Below are 18,527 nucleotides of genomic sequence, written 5' to 3' on the forward strand. Positions count from 1 at the left end.
TGGGGGAGCGCTATTTAAAGGCGACCGGTTCCTGCCTTTTTTTGTTGGTGACATTTTTGCACCTCGCATTCTGAGTGAGAGAGAGACTTCTGGAGGGATTCAACGCTGTGTTGAGGAGTTTTGGGTACTGAGCAGCACTTTGCAGGTTCATTTTGATTTGCCCTTCCTTGTATCGATTTAGAAGAGAGTGTGGGGGCTGCACTTTGAGCTCTTTCTCTGGGCCTCTCCATTGTTCTTTCCAGCAGATTCGATGTCCAGGTCTCTCCAGGCCGAGATTCAAGGCTGCAATGAGCAGGATGTGGATGGAGAGCAAGATCGACCCTCCCCTTTAAGAACTGGCCGGCGCCAGTGTGTCTGTGTTCCATTGCTGACTGACATCACATGAGCTTCGCCAGCGCTCTGAGGTAGCGCCTCACTCCTCGGCGTTAGCGCCTTAAACAGGTGTGTAGCGCCTGATTCAGCGCTCCAATCACCTCCAAGGGTGATAAAAGTCAAGTTTGCAGTCGGAGGTGATAATTAGCACCAGGCGCTAATCTTTGCGCCCGGCCGATAATTGCACCCCAAATGGGGCGATACTGAATTTCTCCCCCCATCTCTTTCACCAAAGTTTTGGTCATGTCTCCCAACATCTCCTTCTTTGGCTTATTGTCCAGTTTTCTTCCTTACTTCCGTGAACCACCTCCCAAACCCACGACCTCTAGCACCTAAGGACAAGGGCAGCAGGTGCATGGGAACAAGTTCCCCTCCAAGTCACCCACCATCCTGAATTGGAAAATATCGCTGTTCCTTCATCATCGCTGGGTCAAAATCCTGGCACTCCCTCCCTAACAGCACTGTGGGAGTACCTTCACCACACGGACTGCAGCGGTTTAAGGCGGCGGCTCAGCACTACCTTCTCAAGGGCAATTAGGGATGGGGAATAAATGCTGGCCTTGCCAGCGACACCCACATCCCAGGAATGAATAAAGAAAAAAGGAACAGGAGTAGGCCATTCGGCCCCTCAAGCCTGTCCCACGGACAGTTACAAGATGGTGACAGAAGTGGGAAAGAGACATGACCATAGAGCCTCCTTGTGGCCCGAGCCTACAACAACATCATGACAGTTGACATAACAAATTTGGATGGGAAATGTTGATGTAGCAATTTGCAATGGGAAATGTGACACAAAAGCATGACCAAATATGACAACAGGAAGCAAGGTTTATGGGCAGCAAGGGCACGTCCGACACAAGATCTTTAATATATAGAAGTACAGCTGATATAATTGAATCAACTTCAACTCTTGGAATACCAAACAGTCCAAGGCTAGAGTGGCAGCCGTGTTTGACCTGCATGAAACAACTGTTTCTTTCGAGAAAGGACAGCCAGATTTGATAATCCCCACTGTGACTCGGCAGGTCAATCAGACAAATTTCTGAGCGATTGCCAGCACTTTGGAATAATCGCCTTTCAGCTGGCGCAGGCCGCTGGGGACAGGCACCTTGATGCGCGTCCCTGTCGGGTTCCCATTATCTTCGATGAGCACCACGTTGTTGGAGTCAAATCTGGCCGTCATGCGTGGGCCAGGCATCCGGTGACCGACAATCAGCGCCTTTTTCTTCTGCCCTTTGATCGCCAGCAAGATTTTGTCTCCCACTTTGCCAATGCCGTTCTTGGTATACACATGGATGCATTTGGGCGGCCTGTGGTATGGCCGAGGGAACTGTTGTCCACTACTCGCACTCTGGTCATTTTCTGTATGGCTGCACAGGCTGCGGAGGCACTGAAATGAGGAGAATCAAGAGCAGTTTTAATTGTTAGAAACTATACACACCACAATCATGGTTGAAGTCCACCAACAGCAACCCCCCTTCCCCCCCCCCCAAACTTACTCTTTCCCCCGGCTTGCAATTTGTGTACAGTTCAGTCACTCTCCCGTGCCTCATTTGGAAAATACAAGACATTAGTAAATTGCAGAATGGGTGTATATGGCAAAATAATTTCAATACAGCCAAGTGCGAGGTGGTACATTTTGGTGAGAGGCCATATACTCTTTAGAAACGAGTCTAAATGGGGTAGAGAAGCAAAGGGATCTCGGGGTAGACATTCACAAAAAAGCAAACCAAGCTTCACTTCTAGAGGGATAGGATTGAAAAGCAGAGACATTGGGCTGGATTTTGTCAATGGGGACGTGATGGAGGCGGGACTCCCACTTGTCAGGTTGTAGTCCCGCCTCCATCGACTTCTGGCCAACCCACGCTATTTTCCCTTGATTGACCTTATTAAGCCCGCCCAGCGGGCTCAGCAGGCCAATTAAAGGACACCTGGTTACTGGTGACGTCAGTGATTGACATTTCATCTGTCAAGAGCTTTTCACAGATGAAAAATCAGTGTTTGACAGCTCTGTGAAGCTGTCAAACACTGACAATCTGTCTTCTAACTTGAGTCCTTCTACCCAGACTCAGTTAGAGAGCTCTCCAGACCAGAAAGCAGAGGCTGCAGCTTTTGACAGTTCAGCGGCCATTCTGCTTTCTGTGCCGGTGAACTGAGGGACTCCCGAGAACTGAAGGAAGGAAGCCCGCAGGAGAAAGTAAAAGGTAAGTAAAACTTATTAAAACACTTTACACACACCTCACACACTTACCTCTGCACGCATGCACCCATCACTCACCTGCACAACGGACATCTCGGCCCCTCCAACCCCTTCAGACCGACGGTCCGCCTCGCTAACTTGGCGTGGTTTGGAGCCGTCGGGAAGCCCACACTTCAGGGCTTCCCGCCTCGGGGAGGCGGCTCCCAGCACAGGTCGGATACCCGCCTCCTGGGACATTGGCACGGAGGCGGGATGGGTTCGTGCCCCCCGATTCTGCAATTTTCCCACCACTCCCGCCTCCACGGGGCTTGGAAAATCGAGCCCATTATGTTAAACTTCTATAGAACCTTGGTTAGACCACACTTGGAGTACTGTGAACAGTTCTGATCTCCACATTACAGAAAGGATACAGAGACACTAGTAAAGGTGGAAAAAGATTTACAGGGATGATACCAGAACTGAGAGGTTATAACTATCAGGAAATATTGTACAGGCTGGGGCTCTTTTCTCTAGAAAAGAGAAGGCTGAAGGGTGATCTATTAGAGGTCTTTAAAATTAGGAGGGGGTTTGATAGGGTCGACGTAGAGAAGAGGTTTCCACTTGTGGGCGAGACCAGAACTAGGGGCCATAAATATAAGATAGTCACGAATAAATCCAAAAGGGAATTCAGGAGAAACTTCTTTGCCCAGAGAGTGGTGAGAATGTGGAACTCGCTACCACAGGGAGTAGTTATGGGGAGTAGCATAGATGCATTTAAGGGGAAGCTAGATAAACACAGGAGGGAGAAAGGAATAGAAGGATATGCTAATAGAGTTAGATGAAGTAGGGTGGGAGGAGGCTCGTGTGGAGCATAAACACTGGCATGGACCAGTTGAGCGGTTTTGTTTTGGTGCTGTAAATCCTATGTTTCTCATTCAAGTGGCTATTTTTCACACCCGAGTTTAGGTACGCTATTTGATTCCTGGGGGGATGGTGGGGGAGGGAGGTGAATGGCATCAGACGGGCCCGAAGCTGCCCTCACATGACGTCCACATACATGTACTTCCCAGCAGGACTCGAAGTGATTAGCAGTGGGTATTCTGGTTGATTTGTTTCCCCCTTCGCTAGCCCAGTGGATCCATGGTCATCTGCAGTGACCCGACTGCTATTTAGGCTGAGACCAGCTAACTCTACACGGAGCCATGATTGATCACAGGGGCTTCCTGTTCTGTATTGCTCAGTATCGCATCGAGCCAACACGAGAGTCCCAGGGCCTCTTCGGTTATGCCAAACGTCCCAACAAAATTAATTTTCATAGTAAAAGAAAGAAAGACTTGCATTTCTATCGCGCATTTCACAATCACCGGACGTCCCAAAGCGTTTTACAGCCAATGAAGTACTTTTAGAAGTGTAGTCACTGTTGTAATGTAGGAAACGCGGCAGCCTAATTTGCGCACAGCAAGCTCCCACCAACAACAATGTGATAATGACTCGATAATCTGTTTTTAGTGATGCTGACTGAGGGATAAATATTGGCTAGTGCCATAGGATCTTTTACGTCCAACTCATCCGAAAGACGGCACCTCTGACAGCGCAGCACTCCCTCAGTACTGCACTGGAGTGTCGGCCTAGATTTTTGTGCTCAAGTGCCTGGAGTGGGACTTGAACGTACAACCTTCTGACTCAGAGGCGAGAGTGCTACTAACTGAGCCATGGCTAACACACAAAAAAGGGTGGCACAGTGCAGTGGAAGAAAAGAAAGACTTGCATTTATATCGCGCCATTCACGACCTCAGGACATCCCAAAGCGCTTTACAGCCAATGAAGTACTTCTGAAGTGTAGTCACTGTTATAATGTAGGAAACGCGGCAGCCAATTTGCACACAGCAAGCTCCCACAAACAGAGATGTGATAATGACCAGATAATCTGTTTTAGTGATTGAGTGATTCTTCGAGATAGTGCCATGGGATCTTTTATGTCCACCTGAGAGCAGACGGGGCCTCGGTTTAACGTCTCATCAGACAGTGCAGCACTCCCTCAGTACTGCAGTGCAGTGTCAACCTAGATTATGTTCCCATTGGCAGAAGGGTCGAGAATCAGACCACACAGATTTAAGGTGATTGGCAAAAGAACCAAAGGCAACGTAAGAAAAAACTTTTTAACGCAGCGAGTGGTTAAGATCTGGAATGCACTGCCTGAAAGGGTGGTGGAGGCAGACTCAATCTTATCTTTCAAAAGGGAGTTGGATAAGTATCTGAAGGAAAAAAAATTGCAGGGCTACGGGGAAAGGGCAGGGGAGTAGGACTAGCTGAGAGTCGGCACGGGCTTGAAGGGCCGAATGGCCTTCTTCTGTGCTGTAACCATTCTATGATTCTATGTGCTCAAGTCTCTGGAGTGGGACTTGAACCCACAACCTTCTGACTCAGAGGCGAGGGTGCTACCCACTGAGCCACTGGCTGACAGTGGAAGGACCACACAAGGTGCCATAAATTTGGCACATGTGCTCTTTATGTTCGCAATCCTTAACACAAAGAGGTTCCATATCATCTGTGCCACCGCAGGGAGGCATTAAGCTAAACCACGTGCATTCCCACAGGGAGGGAGAGAAAGGTTGGGAACGGGAGAAAGGTGGGATGCCAACTTGGATCAGTGGTAGCGGTCTCACCTTTGGGTTAGAAGGTTACGAGTTCAAGCCCCACTCCAGAATGCGAGCTCACAATCTAGGCGGACTCATTAACGCAGCACTGAGGAATTCTGCATTGGCAGAGGCGCCGTCCTTCAGCCCATACACTAAATCGAGGCCCCATCTGCCTCCTCCATTGGATGTTAAAGATCCCTCGACCAACACAACAACAAAAAACAGATGAACTGGCCAATCACATCGTTGGTGTTTGTGAGATCTTGGTGTGTATAACCCACGGTCAGCTTTACCTACATAACAACAATGATTGCACCCACGTGAATTGTTTTGGGATGTCTTTGAGAGAAGCGATGAAGCACTATATAAATACAAGTCTTTCTTTCTTTCAATTCGAGATCGAGGGAAAGTGCCCTTTTTAAGCAACAGAAATAACCGTGCAGGAGGATGTTAAAGAGCAGCCCACTAAGCTGGCGACTGAAACCCCAGGATTGATAGACCAATGGTGCAGTACCTGAACATTCGCTTCACTGCTTCTGTTGTACAAGTCAATGGCACGATGCTCTTCCTCAACAACGCCATAAGGAGCCTGAAAACAAGAACATAGAGAATCACACTGAGGCATGGCACACAGGCTGGATGGCTGTAACATATAATTGCTTTCTCTACCAAATCCCTTTCAAATTGGCTGACTCTATCTGAAATTCTTTCACAATCCTGCACCCGATTATTCCATTAATGAATTCTGTTGGTTCAGTACTGGCTCCATCGCAAGACTAACCTTTATGATAAATTAAACACGGAGTTTTCTGCATCAGCAGATTATGCAGTTCATATGCAGTCAATTACTGTCAAAACAGCTCTCCCACCTTCATCCAGTTTTCTGTCCTGCTCTCTTGTTGGGGTGCAGTTCCGTAGGCACTGGCCACCCTCCGGTACTTCGCCTGAATGGCCATTTTCATATATGAGCCTTCAGTGAGTCTTAGTAGACTATTCAACTGTGGGGATAGGAGAATTCCAACCAAGGCCAATCCTGATCTCTCATTCTCACTCCAGTAGAATAGTGATCATTGGCAGGAATCCTGGCTGATTTTTTTTATCCCTGCCCTATCCTGGTCCAAGGATTCTGTGGCCAATTGTACCACCCCTTCTGCCACTGTGGCTGACAGCAGCTAGCACAGGGGATGGGACCTGGAACCTTCCCAGACAGTGGGGCTCAGTACCATATTTACCACACAAGCCTTCGGGTTCCATCAAAACGTGTTTAATCACAACTAGCTCACCCTGCCTGCTGTACTCATGCTATCTGCTCTGATCTAACACACTATCCCCTCAGCAGCCGTATCATTTTACTGCAAAATCATTCCCTTATTAACTAGAGCCCCCAAAGAACCACATCAGTGAGCCAGGACCGGGTCTGGCTGGTAGTGAGTCACAAGGCTGACATTTAATTAAGAGGTTCAGATGACAATGTAAAGCTGAGAGAGAGAGAGAAAATCAAGTCTGTTTAAACTGCAGTATGCTTCTCATTCTCATCGGTTCGCAATGTACTAAATTGTAAAATCAATAAAACGAGAGCAAAGTTAGTGACTGATAAACATGGAGCCAGAATAACACTGATCGAGGACATTCTAACTGCAGCGTCAGGGTATCGTTCAGTCGTGCTCAGAATATGGCTCTCGGGCCATCAGTGGCAAATGTTTCCTTTCACTCGGTGGTCCGTGCAGACTTGCTGCTTTGTCTGCCATTGGCCAGCCAGTCCCTCCTTCTGTTGGGAAGTGCCTGACCTCCACCAGGCAAATGCTCTCAATGACATGACGAGAATGAGGAGCTCACTGCGTGGGGAGGTTGCAGCCACAGATCACTCAATGGTGCAGCATTCCCAAGAGTGGCTCTCAAGTAAGATGTCGGTTGGGATTGAATCCCTGAACCAAAAATTAAAGAGTAAGATGAGCGCAAGGGAATTAATTATCTTGAAGAGTTGAGGCAGCGTCAGGAGCTTCTGTTATCTGCCCACAGTAAGCTTTTATGGTTTGCAATCAGTATAATGTCACCAATACTTTTATCTTAGAGATGATTAGATTATTTACGACAGGGCTGTACAAATGGGGGCCTGTGGGCCACATGCAACCCCCTGCCGGCAACCCGCCTCCCAAAATCCAGTCCTCGAAGTCCATTAGCTCGGTCCCGTTTGCGTTTAAGACGGAGATGAGGAGGAATTTCTTCTCTCAGAGGGTCGTGAATCTTTGGAATTCTCGTCCCCAGCGAGCTGTGGAGGGTCAGTGAATATATTCAAGGCGGAGATAGACAGATTTTGAACTACAGGGGAGTCGAGGGTTATGGGGAACAGGCGGAAAAGTGGAGTTGAGGCCAAGATCAGATCAGCCACGATCTTATTGAATGGCGGAGCAGGCTCGAGGGGCCGAATGGCCGACTCCTGCTCCTATTTCTTATATTCTTATGTTTATATTTGTGACTCCGGGGTCTGCCCTGTTTGGTTTTGAGGAGCCTGGAGCTTTGGTCTTTGTGTGGTTGCTATGTTCTGTTTATATTTGTGACTCCGGGGTCTGCCCGGTTTGGTTTTGGGGTGCCTGGAGCTTTGGTCTTTGTGTGGTTGCCTTTAATTGGTGGATAAATCTTGAATCAGAACACCGAGATCCGTTAATATTAGGCCGAGGTATGTGCAAATTCATGGGAACATTGATATACCTTTAAATGTGGGGTGCACACCTGCATGGCCAACAAGAAGCTCAGACTCTCCTGATTTACAAGAATCTTATGGTGGCTGTGCTCGGATCTGGCATTATCGGAAACCCTCAAATTACAACAGCATTATAAACTCCCACACGCCCAGAATTCACTCTGCAGACACTCTGGGCTGGATTTTGCTACGGGGGCGGGTTGGAGGTGGGAAACCCACATTCGGGCTTGTTGTCCCGCCTCCATGGAGATGTGGCCAACCCACTGGATTTTCCTCTGATTGACCTTGTTGAGCCCGCCCTGTGGGCTCAGCAGGCCAATTAAGGGCCACCCGGCAACAGGTGACGTCAGAGGTTGACATTTCATCTGTCAAAAGCTTTTGGCAGATGAAATATCAGTGTTTAACAGCTGTTTGAAGCTGTCAAGCACTGAGAAACTGCTAATTCAGCCTCAGTCCTTTCTCAGGATAACTTTAAAATCATTTTGCTGCAGAAACCAAGAAGCTGATTTTTTTTTTTTTTTAAATCGGAGCTTCTGTGGTTCTTGCAGCCGACTCCCGACACCGGAATGCAGGACTCCTGTAAAGGTAAGTAAAAGTAAGTTAAACTTATTTAAACACTTTAAACACTTGCAAAACACTTACCTTTGCACTCCTGCACCCCTCACTCACCTGAACACTGGGCATCTCGACCCCTCCAAGACCTCAGACCCACGTCCCGCCTCGAAAACTTTTCGTGGTTTGGAGCTGTCGGGAAGCCCACAAACCAGCAATAAAAATCGCGAATAGGCAAAAAACTCCCTGTTAACAGGCAGTTTAATTGCCTTTAATCCCTTCCCACCTCTGGGAGTCGGGTTCCAGCACTTGTCGGCAACCCGACTCCTATGAAATTGACATGGAGGCGGGTTGGGGTCGGGACCCCCGGATCTCCGATTTTTATCGCCCGCACGCCTCCAACCCCACTCCAGGGGCTTAGGAAAATCCAGCCCTCTGACTCCAGCACATTATCCTGGCTCTTCCCGGTTTGTTTAAATGTTAAATATTATTCATGGTCATCCTGATCTTATGACTGGGACCTAATAAATTGGTGCTTCACAGACACCTAAGTGTAACTGCAAACACAAACTGGAGAGCATCAGTGCAATCAGTGGGTGGCACCCTCGCCTCGGAGTTCAAGTCCCACTCCAGAGACTGCAGCACAAAACTCTAGGCTGACACTCCAGTGCAGTGCTGAGGGAGTGCTGCTCCGTCGGAGGTGCTGCCTTTCGGATGAGATATTAAACCGAGGCCCCGTCTGATCTCTCGGGTGGACGCAAAAAATCCTATGACACTATTTTGAAGAAGAGCAGGGGCGTTCTCCCCGGTGTTCGAGCCAATATTCATCCCTCAGCATCAATCAGCATCACTAAAACTGATGATCTGGTCATTATCACGTTGCTGATTGTGGGATCTTGCTGTGCGCAAACTGGCTGCCGCGTTTCCTACATTACAACAGTGACTACACTTCAACAAGTACTTCATTGGCCGCAAAGCACTTTGGGACATCCGGTGGTCGTGAACGGCGCTATATAAATGCAAGTTTTTCTTTTCTTTGTGAATCTGTAAACTATTTCCATTTTAGAGAGTAAGAATAATTCTTCAGCTGAGTGACAGCATTCGAACAAGGCCCTGCGATTAAACTCCATGGAGCTGCCGACTCACACTCCCGCACGGGATTACCGTCTGCTTGCGCCGGGAGCGAAATAATCAGCCCGTCAGTTTCTGCAGGCATTTGATCACGGGCGTGGCTGTGACAACCGAGTCTGAATCTGTCTCCATTTATATCCATGCACGTGAATGCGAGTCATTGGAGCTGGTACCATGGATGATATTTTCCCCCTTCCCCCGGGGCCACCGTGACCATTCGTAGTTCCGACTACTGAAATCAATCAATTTAGCATCAACAAAAGATTCAATCTGGAGCCTTCCTGACTTGTATCCCTCCGTACCGGCAATACATTTACCAGAACAATACTTTTAATATGGCCAATTTTCTTTCTTCATCCCATGGGGAGTGAATAGAACATCCAATCTATAATGAGAAATTCATCTGGCCAGTAATTTTTCCGATAAACGCACAACCTTCTCCACACAACACATAATCTACCGAGTATTGATGTCCAAACTGACAGCCAGTCAGCAAAACAAAACAAACTGAAGATACAAAGTTCACAGCCAAGATAACAATACCCCAGAACAATGACCACATTGGGATCTCATTTCAAGGTTCAGATGATGGTTATAAAAAACTCAAACTTTGCTTGCAGTTTCGGATCACATGAACCCCCCTTAATTAAACTACAGCTTTGTAATCAGTCCCGCGATCAATATGCTACATGTGACACATCACGTCACAATCGTCACTTTTTCTAGAGGCCTTTTCTGTAGGTCTGATGTTTTTCTGATAGGCTTCACCATGACAAGACTTAGCTCGTGGCACCAATTCCAGGTCCTCAAACTACAGCAGCAGCACACACGCATGACATTCCATTCAGTTTTTGACCAAGTGAATAACATAAGAACTTAAGAAATAAGAGCAGGAGTAGGCCACACGGCCCCTCGAGCCCGCTCCGCCATTCAATAAGATCATGGCGGATTTTCTGCCTCAACTCCACTTTCCCGCCCGATCCCCATATTCCTTGATTCCCGTAGAGTCCAAAAATCTATCGATCTCAGCCTTGAATATACTGAACGATTCAGTATCCAGAGCCCTCTGGGGCAGAGAATTCCAAAGATTCACAACCCTCTGAGTGAAGAAATTCCTGCTCATCTCAGTCTTAAATGGCCGACCCCTTATCCTGAGACTATGCCCCCTAGTCCTAGACTCTCCAGCCAGGGGAAACAATCTCTCAGCATTTATCCTGTCAATCCCCCTCAGAATCTTATATGTTTCAATGAGAGCCCCTCTCATTCTTCTAAACTCCAGAGAGTATAGAACATAAGAACATAAGAAATAGGAGCAGGAGTAGGCCAATCGGCCCCTCGAGCCTGCTCCGCCATTCAATAAGATCATGGCTGAGCTGGCCCAATCTACTCAATCTCTCCTCACAGGACAACCCTCTCATCCCAGAGATCAATCTAGTGAACCTTTGTTTCACCGCCTCTATATCCTTCCTTAAATAAGGGGACCAAAACTGTGCACAGTACCCCAGGTGTGGTCTCACTAGTGCCCTGAATCTGTGGCATTTTGATGATACAGTAAAAGGTGCTATGCTGTCACACTGGCTGCCAGCAAGTCCACACATCAGTGTTGTTCCTCCGGCATGGCTATCAAGTCCACATGTCAAATCCGTTGATGTCCAGCTGAAGTCTACTATGAGAATTATCACCGGTACGCTTTTATCGACACCAACACCTTGGCTGCCCGTGCTTGCAAACATCGCACCAGCACACCTACACCACGAATATGCAGTCTCCAGAGAATACAACTGCTACACCAGCAAAAACATGCTGATCCAGGCCGACTTGAACAACCCATCACTAACCCATCTCAAATCTAGAAGGCCATTTTGGACCGTCGCCGAGGCCCTTCAGCGATCTCCACTCAGTCTTGATGACTGATGGCGAAATGCTTGGAAGAACTGTGACATACAGAATGGATTCCTTATAGAGGACCCCACAGTACAACCTGAAGGATCAAACCTTCTTCGCAAAGATTGGACAACCATAAACCGCCTCAGAGCTGGCCATGGTAGATGTTGCCACCTTCTCCAGAGATGGAAGATTAAAGCATCCCCCATCATGCGACTGTGGAGCTTCTAATCAGACCCTGGAGCACATCATTGAGCACTGCCCTCAGAGGAAATTCGCAGACAGCCTACAAGATATCCACGCTGTTACACCAGAAGCTTTGGCCTGGATATCTGACTTAGATATTGACATCTGATTTGCTTTCCTTCTACCATACAAAAGAGGAGTACTGTTCCTGATTCCTTGCTGAACATGAGAAACAGGTAAATAGTTTTGCTTCTTTGATTAAACCAAGGCTTGCTCATCTGCAAATTTGCATAATTTCAAACAGAAAACTCCAAATGGCAACATAGCAAAACTTTGAAATAAAGTTTTTTAAAAATTGTGACGAACATACAAAGAATGGCAGACAGGTAAAGACCCTCTGGTCCATCGAGCCTGTGTATCACAATATACACTCTCCACCCCACCCAAAACCATGCGATCTCCTGGGAGAGGCAAAAAAAGATAAAAACCCAGGCCAATTTGGGGAAAACATCTGGGAAATTCCTCTGACCCATCTAGGCGATCGAAACTAGTCCAGGGGATCACACTGGCCCTGAATTCCCTGCAGTACCTACCTTCTGAAAGAGGTGATCTCCGCCCCAGCCAAAAACAAATCCAGCTCTCGCTTGAAGGAATTCAGCGAATCAGCATCCACCACACGAGACCACAGTCTGTTCCAGAGGTCCTCTATTCTCTGGGACAAGAACCACCTCCTGACATCTAACCTAGATCTGGCCTTATACAACTTAAAACTGTGACCCTTGGTCCTCCTTAACCTATTTAATGGAAATAAACCGTCAACTGGAACACAATCCATTCCCTTCATTATCTTATAAACCTCAATCAGATCACCTCTAAGTCTACGCTTCTCTAAAGTGTAGAGACCCAACTCTTTTAGCCTATCTTCATAACGAAGATGCTTTAGACTGGGAATTAGTCCAGTGGCTCTCCATTGCACCCTTTCCAAAGCCTCAATATCACCCACCATGTGAGGAGACCAAAAATGGGCACAGTATCCCAAGTGAGGCCTGACAAACAAATTGTACAAGGACAAAGTAGTATGCCTCGTCTTCTAATCAATTGTCCTATGGATACACCCCAACACCTTATTTGCTCTAGCTATTGCTACACAGCATTGCTCATGTACCTTTAGAGCTGTATGCACTAGAATACCCAATCTTTCTTTCATGCTTTTCCCTGAAGGGTGTATATATGATGAGTATTCGTCCTGCCCACATGTATAACACGGCACTTTTCCAAATTAAACATCATTTGCCAGTCATGTCCCAACACATTAAGAGCCGTCTGAAGCTGTCGAGCATCGTCTACAGTCCTAACACTTGCACAGATCTTAGTATCGTCTGCAAATTTGCAGATCCTGCCCCCGACACCTACATCTTGATCATTAATAAATAATGATAAAGACTATTAACTTGAGACTATGGCAATAAACACATTCTCTTTAATAATAATGGCTTTATTCCACCCCTAATTAGATTTAAAGCCCTAATCCTTTGGCAGAAATATATGTCCATTGTATATATCAAGGTGGACTGCCTCATGTCACCTGGAGGTGAAAGTCAAGTGTCCCTGTCGTGGCAACCTCAACATTTTGGTACTCGATACCCGTCTTCCCTTCCTGCTACAATCTACAGGCTTTTAAACCCAAACTTGGCATCACCAAGCCATTCCTTAATTGAACTTATCTTCTCTCTTATCTTTTCAGTGTTGGCGGTGTCCACTGTGAGCCTTTTGCTCAAGTTTCAGTGAGAAACAGGGGATATTTTCCTACATTACAACAGTGACTATAGTTCAAAAGTACTTCATTGGCTGTAAAGCGTTTTGGGATATCCGGTGGTTGCAAAGGCACTGTGGAAATGCAAGTCTTTTTTTTATATCATTTGACTGCTCCAAGGGACATCACAGCTGGGTTGTCACCTGTCCTCGGTTAGATATGCGCTTTCCTTCAAAAGTTCAACTAGACAGGAATCAAGAGAGGGAAACGGGATTGTTTTTTCTTCCCCCAAGGGACACTGGCAAATGCGGGATTATAGTGCAAGAGGCACCAGTTGCCCTCCAGTACCTCTTCACACGGTGGGCAGAGAGTTTCAGCTGGCTATTCAACCATAAAGGGCATCATAGCCAAACCCACCCTTCCTCGCCCACAGACTTTCAAAAAGGATCTCATCACCCACCCCCCACCCCGTGCAACAGATTCCGTCCGCCCTTCCGAGGCATTGAAATCAGCCTTAGCCACTGCTGGTACCAATCCACCTCGGCCCACCATAACCCAGCGCCATCTCTTTAAACTGCTGGAGCAGTGAACAACTTGCACCACGCGACCTCAGGGAGCGGGTCCGAGGTCTCGGCTCCAGGCCTGGATCTAAACTACAATAACCAGGCGGTCTGGGATGGGGAGAAGCGATATAGAAGCTTACACATGAACCTACTGCAGCTTTAAAACATTACCACAGAGAAGAGCCGCTCCACCAGAGCAACCACTCCACGCACGCCAGGCTCGGCTCAGCATGGCACGGCACGCAGCGTACCGCGTCACGCTGCGCAGAAACTATGGCAACGCCACTGGAATTTTTTAAAAAGGACCATTTTAAATGTGTTTTTCTGCAATAAGTGTCTTTACTTGGCATCAGATTTAATATTGTTGGAAAAATATATATTTATATTAAAAAAAATCAAAGGCGTCGCGGAAAGAAACTGGCACAAGTGGGCGAGCGGGCCTTGAATGACGCCATCGCGTCAAGAGATGGGGGGGCGCGGACGTTACGTCGATGACGCCATCGCGTCAAGGAATGAGGGGACGGACGTTATGTGGATGACGCCATCGCGTATTGGCGAATCCACCGCCTGCTGTTAATCTCACGCTTTGTTTCCCCTGAAAGGGACGCCTGTTTACGGTGGCGTCGGAATTTGAAGCCAAGCGGACTTTTGTTTTATAATAGATATATAATTAATTCTCAGTAACTGTTCATGGAGCCAGGGTTTTAGCAGCGAGTGTGGCGAGGACGGGACGTTGGTTGCTAAGGCCGGCTGCTGTGCGCCTGCAGGTAAGGGCCCGGCCGGCTGCTTGTCCCGCGGAGGCTGCCAGACCATTACTGGGGCTGGAACGGGAGCCGTTGACCCAAAGCGGCACCCGCCCTGGCACGGTGTAGCATTGCAAAGGATGCAGAAATATAAATGGTGAAAAAAATAATCTCTTTTTAAGTCTGTGGGGTTGTTGCAGAAAAAAAGAAGCAATTGCTTACTTACATTTAACATGTCCCCTTTTTTTAAAAAACACGTTCAAAAATGTTCCCTGTCGCAATTGCAGTCTAGAGTGTTTCTATTTAAATGGGTTTGTTTCAAGAAATGAAAACGTTAACCATTTAAACAATATTTAGTATTGGCCTCAATACATTTTCGCATTAATTGTCTGTCACACCTTAATCTAAGCTGCTGTGAATAATTTTCAGCATCAGTGAATTTATAAATCCGTCAAGAGTTTAGCAGCTGAAAATGAGTTGCCCGTGTCTTGCGGGTAGGGAGGATTGGGAATGGCAGTAAGGATTTCTTTGATGATCTATTCTCCAGAGTCTCTGTGCGCCTGTTTATGGGCGGTAATGCGAAGAGGTAAACAGTTCCGCCTGCAAATTCGAGTCCTTAATATCGTCTTTGCATCAGCACCATACGAATCCTCTTAAACCGTGTGGACCGCCATTTAAATTATTCGAGATGTGTAATATCGTATTTACGCGCTATGTTTGCATGCTGTTCGATTTAGTGACTGCTATGCCCCTCGTATTGTTAAATAATTCATGGCCCAGTGAACGGAGCGCTATCATGTCGGTGTACTGTTTCACTTAACCGAGTGCTTGTTTACTCCATCGATTCATCTAATCCACGATTGCTCTTTTTCTTTGGCTGGGAGGGGGAAAGGTACGGGAAAGAAAACAGCGAAATCTGGAAATCCGAATTAAAAACGAGTCTGTGCTGGGAATGGACAGCAGGTCAGTTCTGTCCTGAGAATGATGGGAAACGTTCCGATGAAGCATCCTACACTGAACTTTAGACTATCTCTTTCGAGCGTTTTCAGTTATTTTAGTGGCAATTTTTTTTTAAGTCTCTGCTTTTTCCTTTCTTTGCATGTTCTTCCTTTTCAAGGTGCTAACCCATGCGAGGGTATGGTTCTGAGAGTGCCACCAACTCACCCATGTCCCTTTACTTCACGTGAGCCTAGTTGACAAGCTGTTTATAATGTGGGTTGGGGGGAGGGAATTCCAATAGAGTTTAAATCCGCCGTGCAGCTCCAGCATCAGACTCTGGGTACCCAATCAGAAATGGTAAATCTGGATCATTCTCGCGCGTATCCCTGATCCCAGGGGAGGCGGGATGCAAGACCGTGGCCAACTGTAGCACTTGTAGCACTGTTATCCAGCATCTAAACTTTGGACATTCGAGCACCACATCTATTTTCCCTTTGGGGCCATCCATAAAGTGTGCCCTGCGGAAGGAAGAGGGCAAGAAGTGATTTTCAAAATTGGCACTAATAAACGCAGAGGGGGAGGGTTTGCTGAATGCCATTTTAAATCATTTAAAATATTTTCTTTATAATCTGTCTGAATAGAAGTAATTGATATTTGAAGTCAATTTGGGGGAGGGGGGAGATTGAAAGTTTGTATTTTAGTGGCGGTTGGGTAAGCATGTGACGGGACAGGTTATGATTTTTGGCGTATGTACATTGTGACTGAGCAGCTTCTTTGAGCTATTGGGATGCCAGTAGTGAAATAGTAATGTGAATTTTCCATTACATTAGTCAGTACAAGTATTTGTTTTTGTTTCACAAAGGTGAGCATTTTATTTCCAAGACATGTTTCACTTGGGCAACGTGTTGCGTGGCCCCTCCCAATGCTGCTGTCCCCTGACTGTTAAGATGTATGTGACTGGAACCTAGGGATTTGTTTTTATTGAAGATTTGTTGACGGTACCCATTTCAGTGACAACTGTGTGCATCCATTGCTACTGTGCCATAATGTGTTGAAAGAAAGACTTGCATTTATATAGCGCATTCCACGACCTTAGGATATCCCAAGTGCTTTACAGCCAATTTTTGAAGTGTAGTCACTGTTGTAATGTGGGAAATACAGCAGCCAATTCACGCACAGCAAGCTCCCACAAACCGTGATAATGACCAGATAATCTGTTTGTGATGTTGGTTGAGGGATAAATATTGCTATATCCACCTGAGTGTAGGCGGGGCCTCGGTTTAACACGGCACCTCTGACAGTGCAGCACTCCCTCAGCACTGCACTGGGAGTGTCGGCCTAGATTTTTGTGCTCATGTCTCTGGGGTGGGACTTTGAACCCACAATCTTCTGACTCGGAGGCGAGGGTGCTACCCACTGAGCCATGGCTGACACTGACTATATTGACACTGATTCTATAGACTGTTGTCTAAACAAATCTGGCATCCATTTTTCATGCAGCAAGGTCCCACAGACCGAAATGAGAGGAATGTCGTTTGCTTTTAGTGGTGTTGCTAGAGGAATTTTGGTCTGGGCACCTGGTAAACTCTCTAATTTCCCCGTAATGCTATACGATCGAGACGGGGCCATGGTTTAACATCTCATTCAAAGGGCAGCATCTCTGTCTCTCCCTTGGAACTGCACTAGAATTTCAACCTAGATAGCTTCTGATATGGATTTTCACTGAGGCGTGCATGCTACAAACTCAAGTTGACACTACTGTTCAATCTCTGAGGTCTAGTGGAGCAGCATATCCTTGATTCTGTCAATGCTACTACACCAGCTCACTGCTGTTCCTTGTGTGGCTTTGCTCATTACAGACTGAAGCTTCCTCTTTGATGCACTGAAAGTGAACAAATGCATTGTATTCATTGTCATTTCTCACTAGCCTGCTGTCTGGAATTGTATTAGCTGAAGACTTGTTCTTTCTCCTGCCTAATACTAAATGGATACAGTGAGTGAGCACTTTTTGTGCTGCCAGTTAGTACTGTACTGTACTTGTTGGGTACAACGCTAAGGAGTATTGTTCACTGGAAATTCCACTGCCCACAAAATCAATGTGTGAAAACTGTAAATGACCTGTGAAATAATAGTGCTTATTGGGGGTAGCATCAGTTGCATGGTCATTGGTGCGCTGTTACTATCTTTACAATCATGTCAACGCGTCCACTGTTAGGTTACCCGAGTCTTCAAAGGTAATGTACACTTGCCAAGTAAGTTGCGATGGAGGATAGTGATGGATGCTTTTCCATTGCATGCTCTGTGTCCTCTTCCAGTAACGCTAGTATTGTCATTTGATAACCTCAACTTGTTTCACCCCTCTCGTCTTTCCTTTAAAATTCTCATTCTCTACCTCTGCCACCCAAGCTTCTTCCCAAATTACTCCCCTCTTTTTTTTCTTTCAGGCTCTGAACTGAGCGACTCATCATTCTTGGTGATTTCAATCTCTCTCTCAATTCCACTTGCCCTCTCTCCTAGGATGGCAGTAAACCCATATCAGCTGTGGCTCAGTGGATTTCACTCGCCTCTGAGACGCAAGGTCGTGGGTTCAACTTCCACTTCAGGGACATGAGCCCACAGTCTAGGCTGACTCTCCAGTGCAGTACTGAGGGAGTGCTGCACTGTGGGAGGTGTCGTCTTTCAGCTGAGTCATTGAACCCAGCCCCGTCTGTCCTCCTGAGGTGGACGTAAAAGATCACATGACACTGTTTGAAGCAGGGGAGTTCTTCCCGGTATCCTGGCCAATATTTATCCTTCACGAACATGTAAAAACAGATTATCTGGTCATTATCACATTGCTGTTTGTGGGAGCTTGCTGTGTTTGAATTGACAGCTCTGTTTCCTAC

At 46.8% G+C, this 18,527-nt stretch overlaps 2 protein-coding genes across 8 annotated transcripts in view; one reads left to right on the forward strand and one right to left on the reverse strand.

The window, feature by feature from the left end:
- Positions 1-1,200: 1,200 nt before the first annotated feature.
- Positions 1,201-14,208, reverse strand: mrpl14 (mitochondrial ribosomal protein L14). The gene is given in 4 exon segments (XM_085997966.1): positions 1,201-1,695; positions 1,698-1,762; positions 5,705-5,779; positions 14,113-14,208. Coding segments are annotated over 4 exon segments (513 nt in total). The 5' UTR covers positions 14,193-14,208; the 3' UTR covers positions 1,201-1,402.
- A 276-nt stretch (positions 14,209-14,484) lies between these two features.
- Positions 14,485-18,527, forward strand: part of LOC147113104 (mechanosensitive cation channel TMEM63B-like) — a 241,547-nt gene continuing 237,504 nt past the window's right edge. For 4 of the 7 annotated variants that reach the window (XM_085997977.1, XM_085997968.1, XM_085997973.1 and 1 more), the window contains exon 1: positions 14,485-14,727. The gene's annotated coding sequence lies outside the window, so the exon portion shown is untranslated. The other 3 variants (XM_085997969.1, XM_085997971.1, XM_085997970.1) reach the window with 3 other exon arrangements.

Source organism: Somniosus microcephalus, chromosome 9 (assembly GCF_052327205.1).
Source record: "Somniosus microcephalus isolate GS21.2 chromosome 9, FLI_Smic_1.0, whole genome shotgun sequence".
Lineage (NCBI taxonomy): Eukaryota > Metazoa > Chordata > Chondrichthyes > Squaliformes > Somniosidae > Somniosus > Somniosus microcephalus.